Here is a 16694-nt window from a genome sequence, read left to right as displayed (position 1 = left end):
CAAAATAGTTTATATTTCAACTTGGAATCTGACAATCGGAAAACAAGCATACGGTGGACAGCTGTTAAGGTCCACCCTAACGGAGCCCTCCCCACCATGAGTTGGCCATAAATGCACCTGCCGACTCCCAAATCCTGACAGGCACCCGCCTCACACACTTATCTCACCCACCGTAATTTCTTACTCGAACATTTCACTTTTACTTACACAAAGACATTTAATAAGTTAACACTTAACATATACCACAATTTTTATAATAATTCTTCTTTGTAGGGCAGACGCGAAAACGGCTCGTCGACACTAAAAACTAGGACGAATAAATTAATTTAAGTTTATCATAAATGAAGATTATGATTAATTAATCATTGCATGTCGTGGCCGCCTGCGCGTGGCCGCTACCTATAAATAATAGCGCTTTCTTATAATTAATAATAAATAAATAAAATAATTATGATAATAATAATTAAATTAGTATAAAATTGTGATTATTTAATATTAATTATTCGACTGCCATTTTTATCTTTAATTCTTTCTTCAATTTGGATGATTTAAATCTATATAAAAGAAACCTGAGGCCACCCAGAGGTGGTGGCCAATCCGCTCCTCTGGTGACCTGATCCTCGCCTGCGGCACCTCCCGTATTGTGGGACTTCAGTTTTTGCGACACTAATAAATTTAATTGAACATATATATATTTTTTTTGTATTCTTTTGGTTCACTTCAATTTAATTTACATTTTTCAAATGATCGAAAATTCGCTTTTCGCACGCGGCCGGCTTGCACTTGACTCTGGATCTTTTCTTTTCTTACTTTATTTGCTCCCAACAACAAAAACCGCTCTCCCTTTCAAAAATGTCAAGAGTCAAGGTAAGGAACTGGTGGCTCCGATAATTGCGTACCCCTCGAATCTATCGATAACCTTTCTTCAGCCGGCAATCGAAAAACAGCATATTGTTTGGTGTGGTATTTTTATATAAAAATATATATTTTTTTTTAATCGTATTGCTGCCTGCAAGCATCCACACTTCGGTTTGGATGCTTGCCCTTTACACAGGAGTGGAAATCGGGCTTTATTGCTACGGCTGTTTCCGTGTTTCGCTGGCGCCATCGTAGGCCATCGCCCACACCCTGAGATTCGGCTGCGTCGCATATTTCGAGGTGCGTATACATTTTAAGAGCTTTAGCCGGGCACAAACTTATGCCTACTGTTTCAGGTCCTTGGCGTGAAATATCCCCAACGGCACTCCTTGTAGCGTCTCAAGTTCGTATATACTGGATCCGACCGCCCTAACGACTCTGCACTTGGCGTACTTGTGGCAGAACTTGGCGTTGCGGCCTTTTGCGAAGTCACTCAGGATGAAGTTACGCTTGTATATCTCCTGTCCAGGTGCGTATGTTATTTCTCGGGACTTCAAGTTGTAACTTCTGGTCGCTTTTTCATAGACTGCGTGCATAGTGTCATGCATCCTGGCCCTATAAATCTGGTGCTTATCGACACGGGCCAAATTCTGCACCCCCGTGTCGCTTACGGCTTTCAACCTGCGTGCCAATTTGTTTTCGGCGCCGTTCGTGAACATGTCCTGTCCGAACATGGCAAAGTAGGGCGACGTTCCGGTGCTGTTGTGTATCGCGCTGCGTAGTGCTGCCGCTATTTCGGGTAGTTGTTCGTCCCATCGCGCATGATCGTCGCCGACATGGATCCGTATTGCCGCTAGTACAGACTGGTTCACCCGCTCGGACGTGTTCGCTTGTGGCGCATAGTTTCCGGTTTTCTGGTGAGTGATTCCATATTTACTCGTGAACGCGGCAAACTCATTAGACGTGAATTGTCTGCCATTGTCCGTATGAATAATTTCAGGCACCCCAAACTGCGTGAATAGGTGATCACGTAAAAACTTCACCACTGCCGTAGTTGCCGCCTTAGGTATTGCTTTCAACCAGACGAATTTGGAAAAATGATCCAGGTCTATAAAAAGGTGCGAGTTGCCATGTCGCGAACGTGGATATTTTCCCAAAAAGTCCATGTATAGCTTTTGCATAGCTTTTCGGTGTTAACTTCCTTGCCCATGGGGGGACGAGTAGTATGAGTCGTGTTTTTGTCACTTTGCAGATTTCGCAGTTTGTGACGTACTCTCGGACTTGTATTGACATACGGGGCCAGTAGTAGAATTGCTTGACTCTGGCCAGAGTCTTTGCAATTGCACGTCTGCTCCTCGACAACCCTCAGCCTTCCCAAATACTCCTCGCTCTCAAACTCGGTGGGTACAAAATCAAAAACATCCGCTTCCTCTACTTCAAACTATCTGCCACGATATTGTCTTTGCCCTTGCGGTGCTCGATGTTGAAATCGAATGCTTGAAGAGCCAGTGACCACCGAGCGAGTCTCCCACTAAGATCTTTCAATGTCGTAAGCCACTGCAGACTGGCATGGTCGGTAATAACGGTGAACGGCATCAGTTCCACGTATGGGCGGAAGCGTTCGACAGCTTTGACGGCGGCCAGGCATTCCTTTTCTGTTAAAAGAAAGCGATCGGCCTATCCCCTGCAGTGTCGTCCCCCAGAAAAAGCACCGCTCCTATTCCAAATTGGCTTGCGTCGCACTGTATATAAAAGTACTTACGGAAATCAGGATGTGCCAGTACGGGCGCACATGTGAGTGCCTTCTTGAGCTCATGGAAAGCCTTTATCGCTTCTGCGGTCAAAACCAGCTTAGCGTTCGCCTTCAAGCAGTCTGTTAGTGGTGCAGTCAGTTCAGAAAAGTCTCGTATGAATCTCCTGTACCATCCCGTTGTGCCCAAAAAGCTTCGTAGTTGCCTGGTGGTCTTTGGAAGAACGATCTGCAGTATTGCTTCCACCTTCTTTGGGTCAGTGCGCAATGCACCGTCTCCGATGATGTACCCCAAATAACGCAGGTATTTAAAACAGAATTTGGATTTTAGTAAACCAATGGTCAAATTCGCTTTTCCCAGGCAGTCGCTTACTTCCTTCAGCAGTTCGCAGTGCTCATCGAACGACCTCGAGATGATTAGCAAGTCATCCAAGTAGGTGAATACACGTTTGCGCAAGCGCTGAATTCGCGGCTTTTGGGGTCCAGCGCTATCTGCCAAAATGCATGCTTCAAATCCACCCTACTTATGAAAATAGTGTCGTCAACTCTGCAAAATATGGACTCGATGCTCTGCAACGGGTAAGCGTCTTTAATGGCCAGATTATTCAACTTTCGCGCATCCAGACACAGTCTATTCTTCCCAGGCTTCCTGACAAGCGTCATTCGATTGTTCCATGGACTCTCGCTCGGATCGATGACTCCCAGTCTGAGCATTTCGTCCACTTCAGCAAACAATAGCTGTTGCACTGCTGGAGATACTGGGTAGAATCGCTCCTTGACTGGCACTGCGTCATCCACTAGTTAAATGGTATGCTTTTCTATGTTGGTATGCCCCAATCCTCGAGATTTGTAATCCATGAAACCTTCTCTTGCCTCTTTCAGCAGAATATGTTGTTGCTCCTTATTCAGTTCATGGGCTACTATCGGTTTGCCTTTGGTCGTAAACTCCGAGTCGACATACCACAGCTCCTCGATTACTGAAATTTCCGGCGCCAATCCGAATTTTCGCCAAAAGTCCACTCCGAGATACAGTGACTGCTTGAGAAATGGGCATAGATGCAGCTCTAATTGGTGAGTCTGGCCGTTGTACGATATTTTGGCATAGACATGACCGAGAATGTGATGTTGCGTGCCTCCAGCTGATTGGACTGTCGATCGCACCCGGTGAATTTCTAATTCCAGTTCTTATATCAATTGCAGGCAACCTCCCAGCAGACTGACGGATGCACCCGTATCTAGCAGCCCAGCGATCTCTCGCTGTCCCAGCTTGACCGTTGCGAATGCCCAATCGTCGCCTTTGACTGCCGATTGAATCGCAGCGCATACCATTTTACGCTCCTGCCGCTGTTCGTAACGAGAGCGCGCTCGTTTTACCCTGGGTGTGTTCTCAGCGGCCGCTTCGAAAATACGCGCTCGAGCTTTTGTATATTCTGCTTTTCTCACTTCAAGTGGCTTCCGTTCTGACCATCTAACGTAATTATTTTGATTATTGTTAATTTTTAATATATTATATTTAACATTAAATTTTTCTCCATTGCTATCTGTTGTCTCTAATACCGCATTATAGGAGGTATTTAGTTTCCGTGAGTTGACGGCATGGAGCGCGACTCCTCCGCTTGCTAGAGACTCTTCTGGTTGTTTTCCGGCTGACACTTCGGACATTTGGGAAGTACAACACCTGTTAGACCACATTTATAGCAAAAAATGTTTCCGGTCTTGGATTCGCACTCCCAAAATGTGTGTCCTCTGGCACACTTCCAACACGTGAGCTTATCGCTATACAAAGCCTCCACTCGCTCCTCTTGCTGCGCTTCGCCTTCTGGTTCTTCATCCGAAGCATATACCTCGTGAACTTGTGGTCTGCTTCGGATTTGCCGTGCCTGATCATATGTCGTATTGACTGGCTTCCAACGAGTTTTCAGCAGGCGCTCTGCTTCATGGCATTCTTCGCGCACCCTCTCCATGTTGGTAATGTAAATGGGGTATATAACTCTGGAAACAGCATCCCTTATGTTCATTTTTATAACCTTTAATAGGTCATGATCGGAAAACGGCGTTGCCAATCGAGAGCGCAGACCTACCATCGCCTGGATGTACTCATCGATTGTCTCGCCTGGATTTTGTTTCCTTTCTCGCAATTCTTGCTCCAGCTCAAAATTTGAAACGCTTGGTCTGGAACTGTTGTTGTAATGCGGACCTCAAATTTGGCCAATCAGGAATCCTGGATGTAAGAAGATGCATCCAATACCACTCCTTCGCCTGACCCTCCATTAGGACATGGAAATCGCGCAACACTTCTCTCCACGGAACCTGGTAAGTCAGTTGCATATGCTCCAGCCGAAAGATGAATTCCGATACCGGCATACTTCTTGTTCCGCCATCGAACACCAGACCCCATCTGCGAATATGCACCACTTCAGTCTTCGGCTCATGGGCAGAAGTTCGGATGAAACAATCCTGTCCTCCGGCGCTTCGGAACTCGTGAGGAACGCCGTCTTTCCAGCACACAGGATTTGCTTGGCTCCTCTGAGCGGCTTCCAGCAATCGATGGTCGATCGCCCTAACCGGATGTGCAGACGGTTGACTATCGTTGCTGCTACGACGGGATTCCTGAGCTGCCAATCCCTCACATTGTAGTGTTCCAGTGCCAGCTCGCATCTCCGCCAGGCTGTCGCTTATCTGCTTTATGAATTGAAGCATGTCCTCCTTCGTCTGCGCCTGTTAGGATACGAATTCCGAGGCCATGGTTTTGCGGTATGTATCTTTTGCCTGGAACACCGCAAAATTTATAGCCGATGATATTTCGCTGGGGATCGTGGCCACTCCCTGTTGCTCTTGAGCTGGGACGTGGACTGTCCCTCGGTGTCGCCCATGACACAATCTCTGTTGGCATCCCGCGGTTCCACGGAGTTATCCATGGCCTCCGAGTGTGAGCTGCTATCCAGTTCGGATAGATATCGGGCTTGGATTCTTTGGGATTGGGAGCGCGTTATCGGAGCCAGAAATTCCGACCCTCTACCTCTTATGTATTCTATCCCGCTCCTAAACCTTCTGTTCAAAGTATGTTTCTCCTTTTCCCCCTTGGCATCACCAAATTCAATATACCTAACTATTTCGACTACTTTTAAGGCTTACTAATGATTTTTATCTTTTGTATTTTTACAGATATGAACTTGCACATAACAAGAATGGGTGAGATAAGTTTGGTTTTAGGCGGCTGCTTACGGTAAGTCTTTTCTACTAAAGTAAAATATGGACTTTTAATTTCCGTTTTCCTACATTTTTCTCTGATTGTCTCCTGGGTATGACATAGAATTGTAGCTAAAACACAGGCTGGACAACGATTGCATGTGGCATCTTTTTAGCCACCTTCCCGGACCACAGCCTATGTTCTGGCAGATATGAACTGTAAATTAAAAAAATGTTTTCTTATTAAAATTGTATGCAAAAAAATTTTTCTTACTCGAACATTTCACTTTTACTTACACAAAGACATTTAATAAGTTAACACTTAACATATACCACAATTTTTATAATAATTTTTCTTTGTAGGGCAGACGCGAAAACGGCTCGTCGACACTAAAAACTAGGACGAATAAATTAATTTAAGTTTATCATAAATGAAGATTATGATTAATTAATCATTGCATGTCGTTGGCGCCTGCGCGTGGCCGAAACCTATAAATAATAGCGGTCTCTTATAATTAATAATAAATAAATTGAATAATAATGATAATAATAATTAAATTAATATAAAATTATGATCATTTAATATTAATTATTCGACTGCCATTTTTATCTTTAATTCTTTCTTCAATTTGGATGATTTTAATTTATTTAAAAAAAACCTGAGGCGGTTGTTCGTAAATGGTCAATGACGAGAAGGCGCGATAGCGCGTTAAATAACCTGGATTCTGCTTTGGTCCGTGGTAATGCGTGCTGGAACTCCAAAGCGAGAAATCCATGTGTTGATGAGTACTGTGGCTACTGTTTCAGCTTGGATATCTTCGATGGCGACTGCAACTAGCCGTCTGGTATAGCGATCGATGATCGTGAGACAATATCTAAATTGACCAGATTGAGGCAACGGTCCAATAAGGTCTGCATTAATGTGTTCAAGTCTGCGTGAAGGCAGAGTTTATTGTTGGAGTGGTGAATGAACGTGGCGCGTGACTTGAGATTTTTGGTAAGGGATGCAGTGTTTGCCGAAGTGAGCTATATCCTTATGCATACAAGGCCACACGAAGCGCTGTTTGATGTATTTAATTGTTGAACCAACTCCTTCATTGGCAATGCCATGTATCTTTTTTTTCCGATGTCGCTGCTGTATGAATTATGTTTATTATTATTATGGTAGTAGAAAAATCACATAAGATTGGAGTACTTTATTGCGGTTTATTGATAGATTTGATATGAAGGAACTCCCAGGAGCCAAATCGAAAGTGCCTTTGCAACACACGGCCACGTTGTGACAAACCTATACAACCCGGGGACCAGGCTCCCCACAAATGACGCCGATGCTGCCCCACAAACGATTCGCCAAGTCGCAACTACTGGTATGTAGACCGAAGGCAGGCTCCTAAAAATAAGGACGCGCTTCGCGTTAGCAAGATTGGCCGTCAACGGGTCCAAGTTGAGCTCCCGAGGAAGAACAAAAGCATCAGGCAATGTTATCGCTGCTATGAGTTCGACCATACTAAAAACTATTGCCTTAAACAGCCCAAATGCGGTAGGTGCGGCCAACCCCATTGGACGAACTCGGAGCAATGCTAGGCCAAAACGGAGGCAGACCTGCGATGCTCAAACTGTGACCTGCACGGCGCATCAACTCGCAGTTCGTACCCTCCCGAATTGTGCAACAAGGTCTGTTGTATGCAACACTTACCAGCAACATGCACAAGCGTGCCAACCCCCCGTGTGCACCAACCAGCCCACCGCTACAACAATGCAGCCCCAAAGGACTCCAGCAGTCGATCGCAGCACTTAATGCCGCGGTCGCAACTATCCTAGTCAGCATCAAGGAGCTGAAGGACGCGCAAGGTCCTCCACAGCTCGGTCTTCCCACTCACCGCAAATAATGGCTGCCCAGATGCGCCTCGGATCGTGGAACGCTCGCAGCATCATACAAAACGCAAACGAGCTTAAACTATTTCTGAGAAAACGTGAAATAGACATCATGTTTGTCTCAGAAACGCACCTACAAGCTGGCCTGTACTTCGCCATGGAGGGATATGTTTGCTACCGTGCGGATCACCCAGCAGCCAGAGGAGGTGCTGCGGTGCTTGTCAAGCAGGACTTGGACTACATCAGATGACCTCCAGCACCACACAGATGGCTGCTATTATGGTGGGGACTCCTTTGGGTGAAATATCCGTAGCTGCGGTGTATCTACCACCAAATCTATCCTGGAGCCGAGCTGGATTCGATTCTCTCCTTGATCAGCTTGGTCATAAATTCATCGTTGGAGGCGCTTTCAATGCCAAACACAGGCTGTGGGGAAGCTACAGAGCTATCAACAGAGGCATTGCGCTGCATGAAGCGCACACCAGCTGCTCAGCCCAGGTCTTGGCCACTGGAAGACCTACCCACTTCCCGTACAACAGGCAAAGTACCCCTTCGTGCATTGACTTATCTATATACAAGGGTTTCCCCAACAGCGTAATATCAGTTTGCGAAGAGTATGAGCTGTCATCCGACCATCTAACACTCCTTGCAACGATCTCTACGTGTATTCAGAGGACCCCAAAAATAGCGAAGCTTGTCACCCTTCAGTCGGACATACAACGCTTCAAAACTGAATGGCATGATAGATCTTAACATGCCGATCTTGACATCCGAAAATGCCGACGTTGCAGTTCAAACCCTGCTGTATCAAGATACCGCGGCTGCCAACGCTGCGCCATCACAAATGTACTCTACGCCTACAAGCCAATTTACAAGGACGCTCCCCTCATCGTTGAAGGCCTTCTTTCTTTGTAAAAGCGACTGAGGAGGTAGTACGTCCGTACCCAAGACTCGACAGGATCTATCACCGTATCGCCAACAGGGTCAGCAAGGAGTTGACTTTACTGAGAAGAAAAGCCACAGACACCATGCTAGAGCAAGCAGCGGCAGACGAGAGCTCCACATTCGCGCTGTGGAAACTTACCAGTCGATAAAAGCGGCAAGCTGCGCCAAAGTTCCCCGTTCGACATCCCGATGGCACCTGGGCCAGATCACCAATGGACAGAGCCGAAGCCTTCGCCTGCAACCTGGAGGAGCGCTTCAAGCCGTTTGACACCCCATCGCATGGAAGGATACAGCGAGTCGCGCAAATCCTAGAGGCGACGCTCCAAATGTCACTCCCTGTATCACCAATCAACTTCCAAGAAGTGAAGCAGGAGATAAAGAGCTTAAAAAGCAACAAAGACCCTGGGGAAGATCAGTTGGACAACCAGACAATTAAGCTATTGCCATACAAGGCTGTGCTTTTTCCCGTCGCCATTTTTAATGCAGCTCTTCGGCTAGGTTACTTTTCAGTGGTTTGGAAGAAGGCACATATCATCATGTTGCACCAGAGCGGAAAGCCCCCTAATCAACTGGAATCCCATCGCCCCATCAGCCTCCTGCCTGCCTTTAGCTAGATTCTGGAAACGTGCATCATCCTGGATACCCCGGAAATAAAACGCTTAATCCCGAAGTTCCAGTTTGGGTTAAGACTCAAACACGGTACCCCTGAGCAACTCCATCGGGTCACAAACTTTATTTTGGACGGATAAAGGGCAAATTAATTCCGCAGCTCTTTAACTTCATTGCGAGCTTCCTGAACGAGAGGACATTTCGAGTGGTACAGGATGGCATAGCCTCTCATACCAAACGCATAAGAGCGGGCGTTCCACAAGGTAGCGTTTTGGGTCCCACACTAGACAGCTTCTTCACGCATGATATGCCCACGGCAAGTGAAATGGCCCTCCGCAGGATCTCCTGGTGGCTACGTTTGCTGATGACACGTCAATCCTTGCCAAGAATAATCGCGTGTACGAAGCAACGGATATCCTGCAGCAGTATCTGAAGCGCTTCGAAAACTGGGCTTGTAGGTGGAATACCTCAGTGAACCCTCAAAAATGTGCTACGGTCACTCACACCCTGCGCAAGGATTCCTGCCCCGGACTTTTTCTTGGTCAGATGCAATAAATTATTTTCTACCAGAGACATAAGTCAATCCTCTAACGGATTTAACATTGACTCTCAAGTAAGGGACATCGTTTAAGAGTTGTGGGAATTTGATTTACTTAGCAAAGAGTGCTTTATTGGCTTTATTGGCATGCTCAAGAATACCGATTCATATCTTCTGCTGGCTGGCTGTCTGTGGGATATTTGAAGTGGATCGGATCTGAACAACTCTTGGATCTTAGACACTCTCAACAAAAGTTTGAGAAACTTAAAATTTAAAAATCTGGTATTTCGTATGAAATATTGATAAAGAATATGATCTATAATTTGTGTGTGTATAATTGTCGCTGTAACCTGCAAAGGGCAGAGAAAACAATATTTGGGACATGTTATCGATTTATGATAATATAGTTATAAAAATAAAATCAAGCGAACTGCCCTTAATTCATCTATATAAAGGTCAAGTTTGCTTGTGCATAGCTGGGTACAACATTAGCGGTTTGATTGTCTAACGTGCCCTGTTCTTTACCGCAAGGTAACACTGCACTAGCACACACTAGCAATTTACTTTGATAAAATATAGTTGTGTTCCTTGATTTGATTTGTGCACTCGGTGACCACGTTTTCGTTACCATTCATTGGAACCGGTAGAAAGACATTAACTATTTGTCTAGCAATTTCTTTGTGGAATATATAATATTTTGTAAATAAATTGATTTTGTGCAAAATGTCCACGCTTAATGATGGAATCGCTAAAAATGCAAAGTCTACTTCAAAATTAATCTCGACTTTGCAAAAGCATGATAATAGGCGATCAGGGACAGCATTTCTTTCTATAAGACGCACATTCAATGTCGACTGGAGTTACCTTAAAAAGATAGTGGATATTTAAGCTGACGTCTATATAATGAACCCTAAAAACGATTATAGGGCAACAGTGGAAGATGCGTGTATTTCTACAAAGGCTTTATGTTTTTCATAATAAAGTGAAACGTCCCAGTCATCACGATTTATCGTCGTCATTTAATCAACATCATAACTCATAGTTACTCAAATGCGGTTGCCAAAGCTCAGTGGGACGCATACAGAATTTAAAAACTGTAGAAGACAAATGCCGCTTTCAATGTAAGACACACGATTTATCTCAAAACGTATTCTTTAATCGACTTTTCGATCGCGACTGACTGCGCGTTCGTTTATGCTTACAGACTAAAGGAGAATTGACAATAAGTTTATGTATGTGTAAGCGAGACAAGGAGTGATTCGAGTTGTCGAGCTCTTCTTACAAGAATTACAGTGCACGAGGAATGTTAGAGTTAAGCGCGCTCAAAACAAACGGGAGATTGTTGCCTAAATGGCCTTGAGAATGTGTCTATCTGTATGTGTACGTACATGCATGTATTTATCCTACTACAACTCGGACATTCTGCGATCAAGATCCCCTGATCTCAGTTACTTTTTTGTTTGAATATGAATATAAATATGATTAATTTAACCATTAATGTTTCTTAAAACTAAAATATTATAACAATTTTTCTTAGTTTATTTCTTATTTCCTACCCATGGTCTTATGTTTTTATTTTTTTTATTTATTTATTTATTTATTAGTGGTCGACAAAACGAGTGTCTTCCTAATTATTCAATACATTATATTTACAATTATGAAATTTAGATGCTAAAAGCCTAGATAGAGAACACAAATTTCTAATAGCATCACCGACCGATGGAGGTGTTTTATTTGCCAGTCCGGCCAGCTGTGCCCCTTTTCACAGCTAATTTTGTCAGTGACGCTATTAGAGCCTACATCTAAGAAGAAGGGTGTAAGTAGGAAAAAGTTCTCTTAAGTAAAATTAAAAATAATCTTAATTTGCTATATTATTTAAGAATATATCATAAATAGGAGAAAAGAAAGTAAAAAGATTGTTAATAAAGTAAAGAACTGTATGCTAGATATACAGAGTGTTAAGTAGATAGGATGAAGACATAGTATTGGGAAAGTAATGGGAAATCACCGACCCGGTGGGGGAAAATTTACAGCCTGTCCGGCAAGCTATGCCCCTGCTCATAGCTGGGAATGGTCAGTGACTTCCCGAAGGTATCCTGAAAGCAACGATTTTATTATATATAGAGAAAGTTCGGTAGAGAAAACGTGATGCAAACTATTGTAATTTTTACATAGCACGCGAAAAGGATTGTGCATAGCGTAGTCTGTTGTGCACGTAAATAGGAATAAGGGGCGGTAATTTCTGGTTGGTCTAGCCGGAACAGAGAATTGAAGACGCCCTAGCAGAAAAGGAGAATCTATATCGCCAACAACCAACTTATGTAGAAAGACAACACCGAGAATTGTCCTACGGTTGGTTAACGACGGAAGGTTAAGAAGAAGCAGCCTGCTGGAATAGGATGGCAACCGAAGATTAGGGTCCCAATTTAAACCTCGTAAGGCAAAAAGTAGAAATTGCTTCTGAACAGATTCAATACGATCCTGGCTATTGTTATACTGCGGAGACCAGATGCAAGAGCAGTATTCAAGGATAGGGCGAACAAGAGAGATGTACAGAAGTTTCGTTATAAAAGGATCGTTAAACTCTTTAGACCATCGTTTAATGAATCCAAGTACACCTTTTGCCTCATTAACGATGGTATCTATGTGAAGATTGAAACAGAGTTTAGAATCAAAAAGAACGCCTAAATCCTTAACTGTTAGTATACGTTGCAATGGAGTATTGTCGATTGTATAACTGACCAGATAAGGTGTAGTACGATTAAATGTCATAAACATACACTTTGAACAATTCAGATGCAATTGATTGGCCGAGCACCAAAGTTGCATAGCGTTCAAATCGTCTTGAAGACGAGAATGATGTAGGGGATTGGTGTATGATAGGATAAGTTTCACGTCGTCCGCATACATGAGTACACGGGCATGGGATATAACAGAGGGAAGATCATTTATAAAAAGAGTAAAGAGTAAAGGTCCAAGATGACTACCTTGAGGAACACCAGAAGTAACGTGAACCTGTTTAGAGGTAGTCAGCCTCAGCATTACTCTTTGGGTCCTACCTTTTAAATAAGAACTAATCCAAAGCAATAGAGACGGAGGGAAACCTATTCGGTCAAGTTTAAAAAGTAAAATGTCATGGTGCACGGAGTCAAACGCCTTACTGAAGTCAGTGTAAATGACATCAGTTTGCATTTTCGAAAGGAAAGCATCATTTACCAAGGAAGTAAACTCAAGCAGATTGGTCGTAGTAGACCGATTCTTTACGAATCCATGTTGAACAGGGGAAACAACTGATTTGCAGAAATGCTGCAAATTCGAAGTGATTATTTTTTCAAATAATTTAGGAATAGCGGACAGTTTTGCAATGCCCCTGTAATTTAGTATATCAGACTTTCCACCTTTCTTGTGGAGAGGAATGATATAAGATTCTTTCCAAAGAGATGGAAAGACAGAAGAATCAAGGGATAGATTAAAAAGCTTTAGCAATGGATAAACAAGGGAAGAACTACACTCCTTGAGTAGACAACTAGGGATATTGTCAGGCCCAGGAGAGAAAGAAGATTTTAAAGAATTTAAAGCTAAAAGGAGAGCACTCCATACACCTTTGTAAGGATTCCGAGAAACTTGTAAACCATCGACCAGAAACTTTATTTTGGACGGCTTTCACAGAAAAGAGTATGTGGTGGCAGCATACCTCGACATTCAACAAGCCTTCGACCGGGTGTGGCACGCAAGACTCCTCTCCAAAATAAAGGACAAATTAAATCCGCAGATATTTAGCACCATTGCGAGCTTCCTAACTGAGAGAACATTTCAAGTGGTGCAGGGTGGAGTAGCCTCTCAAACCAATAGCATAAAAGCGGGCGTTCCACAAGGCAGCGTTTTGGGTCCCACGTTATATAGCCTGTTTACACATGACATGCCCACAGAAAATGCAAGCACACTGAATGATCGGCAGGACCTTCTGGTGGCCACGTTTGCTGACGACACGGCAATCCTTGCAAAGAACAAATGTGTGTACGTGGCAACTGACCTCTTGCAGTAATACCTCAAGCGATTTGAAAACTGGGCTTGTAGATGGAACATCGCAGTGAACCCTGTAAAATGCGCCACGGTCACCCATACTCTACGCAAGGACTCATGCCCCGGACTTTTTCTTCATGGTGAACTTCTAGAGCAATATCGTCAACACAAGTACCTAGGTGTCACTCTCGACAGACGACTTACATTTAGTAAGCACGTCTCTGCAGTAACGAGCAACATCAAATCTAAGATAAGGCGAATGAGCTGGCTCCTCAACTCCAACAACAAACTCTCGCTCCGAAACAAGGTCCTAATCTACAAGGTAATCCTTGAACCAGTGTGGCGTTACGGGCTTCAGATTTACGGTATAGCTGCAAAAACACACCTGAACAAAATTCGAATTATTCAGGCCAAAACCCTGCGCAAAATAACTGGAGCCGAATTCGCACACGCGACATAGCAAAGGACCTCAAGGTTCCAATGGTGGGCGACGTAGTCAACAGGCAAGCAGCGAGCTACTCAACAAAGCTCCACAACCATCCAAACATCCTGGCAAGGAACCTGCTAAGGAGGCGAAGAAGAAGGCGACTGAAGAGGACCTACCCAACCGACCTAGTCGATCGTTATATATAGGTCACAAACTTCGTTAATTACATCCAAATATGTTTCTGTGTATATATATATATATATATGTGTAATCTGTTAAACTAATTGTAAATCCACAATCGTCGCTAAGCTAAGTAATTATGTCACTCTGATAAAAGTTGCTAACATAGAGTAACAGGATACTAGATTTCTTAATAAATAAAATAAAAATAAAAAAAAAAAAAAAAAAAAAAAATATGTTTACAGTACCAAAATTTTGTTGTTGGGAAACTTTTTATTAATTAATTTTGAATGTTCTCGTTCTGAAGAGCGTTCACATTCTGATGGAAAGGAACGCCCGCAACTGGTTTTCTTTACCTGGCTTGTAGTGGATATTTAAGTTATGTTCATCAATATAAGCTTTCCATCTTTTAATTTTAGGATCCTATCAATACCGCACCAATACCGAACGACCAATGTTTTCTGGGTATCTGAGTATGACATCTTCTGAATACATCTCATTGTAGGACACTAAAATTATTGGGAGTCTTTTTTGAAAGTCCTTTTTTTATACCCTGAACCCATTGAAAATGAGTAAAAAGGGTATTATGTATTTGTGCAATTGTATGTAACAGGCTGAAGGAATCATCTTCGACCTATTCATAAAGTATATATATTCTAGATCAGCATCAACAGCCGAGTCGATCTAGCCATGTCCGTCTGTCTGTCCGTCCGTCTGTCCGTCTTTCTGTATGTATGAATGCAAGGATCACAGAACCTATAAGAGCTAGAGACTTCAAATTTTAGCTATAGGTCCTCCTAGTCCCCGCGCAGATCGAGTTTGTGTCCGATATTTGACAACTTACCCCGTTTCCAAGTAATCGATAAAAATCGATATCGAAATTTGGTTTTTTAGCACTTCGGTAAATAATATGAGCTAGAGTCACCAAACTTGACAGGTAGCTTCAAGAATAGTATATATATATCAAGTATCTTTCATTTTATACCTATCGCCTGTTGCAAACCTCTAACTTGATAAAGATTACAATAAGCATAATTGGTATGGTGACTTCTCTTCCTTGTATTAAATCTTATATTCTAAAATATATTTAACAAGGCCATAAGTTATAAGCATATTTGATTTAAAGGATATTCAAGTGAAGTGAAAGCCCTTCATAGACCTTGTTCCCTTATCTTTGATATGGTAACCGTTTCTACAAATTTGAAACTGGGGGACTTATTAAATCATTTTTAAAACTACGTCTGGGACCGCCATTCTCTGAGCTCTTGTTTTATCCGACCACGAAAAAGTGTGAGCTAAGACAGTACTCAGCGAAGAACTTTTTCCACTGTACAGTTATATTAAACGAAACCATGTTCCAAAAGCAGTACAGCCAAAAGCTTAGACGATCACTAAATATGTAACAAGAAAACAACGCCGCCAATTTTACATCAAAACGCACGGTGTCTTAATTGTCGTTGGCATGCCATCTTGCCTAAGTGGCGTTCGTAAAATATGTTACACCACGCTTGCGTTTGGTGAGATTACCTGGCTGCATACACAGAAAAACTTACAGAGAGGAACCGCCACAATTGTCGCAATCAGTGCCAAATAACTCAAAGCGAATCCCTTGCAGGGAGCACTACAATGTGCTTTTCATGATGCTGCTATATATCGAACATCGATGAAGCCGGCATCTATCACTGCAACGTCAGTATACAAGTTTAACGAAACAAACACTCGCCGTGCATCATCGATCATCGCTCATATTTTTTAACAGTATATTTGCTGTGAGATTTTAATACTTTAATATAATTCTGTCCGTCCAAAAGTCCGATAAAAGCTACTGCATAGCCTGCAAACAACTTGGATAACGTGGAGAAATGATTTGCATGGGAACATTCGTATATGAAATCAAAAGTGCGAATTCGTGCCGCTTACGCTGATCAAACGAAAAAACCCATTGGCAGATAGCTTACCGGCTAATCAACGCGCAAAATAAGAGATTCTTAGAATAGCGTGCCATAGTATCTGGAACAACAACATTCGAATTGATCTAAATTTATCAAGCATGAAAATTGAAAGTTCATAGCAAAGTAAGACGCACATCCGAACCTGCTCAGCCTGGTCCTTATTTTTTTAGACCTTAGCACACAATCTCAAAACTATGTTAACTAGGCTGAGGAAAAACATTTTATCGTTCGATCAACACTGCTTGTTAAGTCAAATATCAATAGGTGTTGGTTACATAGTTTTAAAACGATACCAATTTCGTATGAAAAAACACTTTTTAGAACTTCCTTCCCTGCACACTTTACTTA

At 42.9% G+C, this 16694-nt stretch overlaps 1 protein-coding gene and 1 long non-coding RNA gene across 2 annotated transcripts; one reads left to right on the top strand and one right to left on the bottom strand.

The window, feature by feature from the left end:
- Positions 1-1202: 1202 nt before the first annotated feature.
- On the bottom strand, positions 1203-1592 carry LOC135439771 (uncharacterized). Its single transcript, XM_064698565.1, has one exon. The coding sequence runs from the start codon at positions 1590-1592 to the stop codon at positions 1203-1205; it is 390 nt and encodes a 129-aa protein (XP_064554635.1).
- A 2868-nt stretch (positions 1593-4460) lies between these two features.
- On the top strand, positions 4461-5100 carry LOC135439698 (uncharacterized). The gene is made up of 3 exons (XR_010438161.1): positions 4461-4576; positions 4645-4921; positions 5000-5100. It is a non-coding gene; the product is annotated as an uncharacterized LOC135439698 (long non-coding RNA).
- Positions 5101-16694: the final 11594 nt, after the last annotated feature.

The sequence above is a fragment of the Drosophila montana genome, unplaced genomic scaffold, assembly GCF_035044405.1.
Source record: "Drosophila montana isolate Dmon_TW-CO22-7 unplaced genomic scaffold, ASM3504440v1 contig_1571_1, whole genome shotgun sequence".
NCBI lineage: Eukaryota > Metazoa > Arthropoda > Insecta > Diptera > Drosophilidae > Drosophila > Drosophila montana.
The sequence above is the reverse complement of the archived record's forward strand: the minus strand, read 5'-3'. Positions and strand labels throughout refer to the sequence as shown.

Coding starts and splice junctions, on each gene's coding strand:
- LOC135439771 (XM_064698565.1), bottom strand. CDS start 1,592: ATGTTCGGACAGGACATGTTCACGAACGGCGCCGAAAACAAATTGGCA.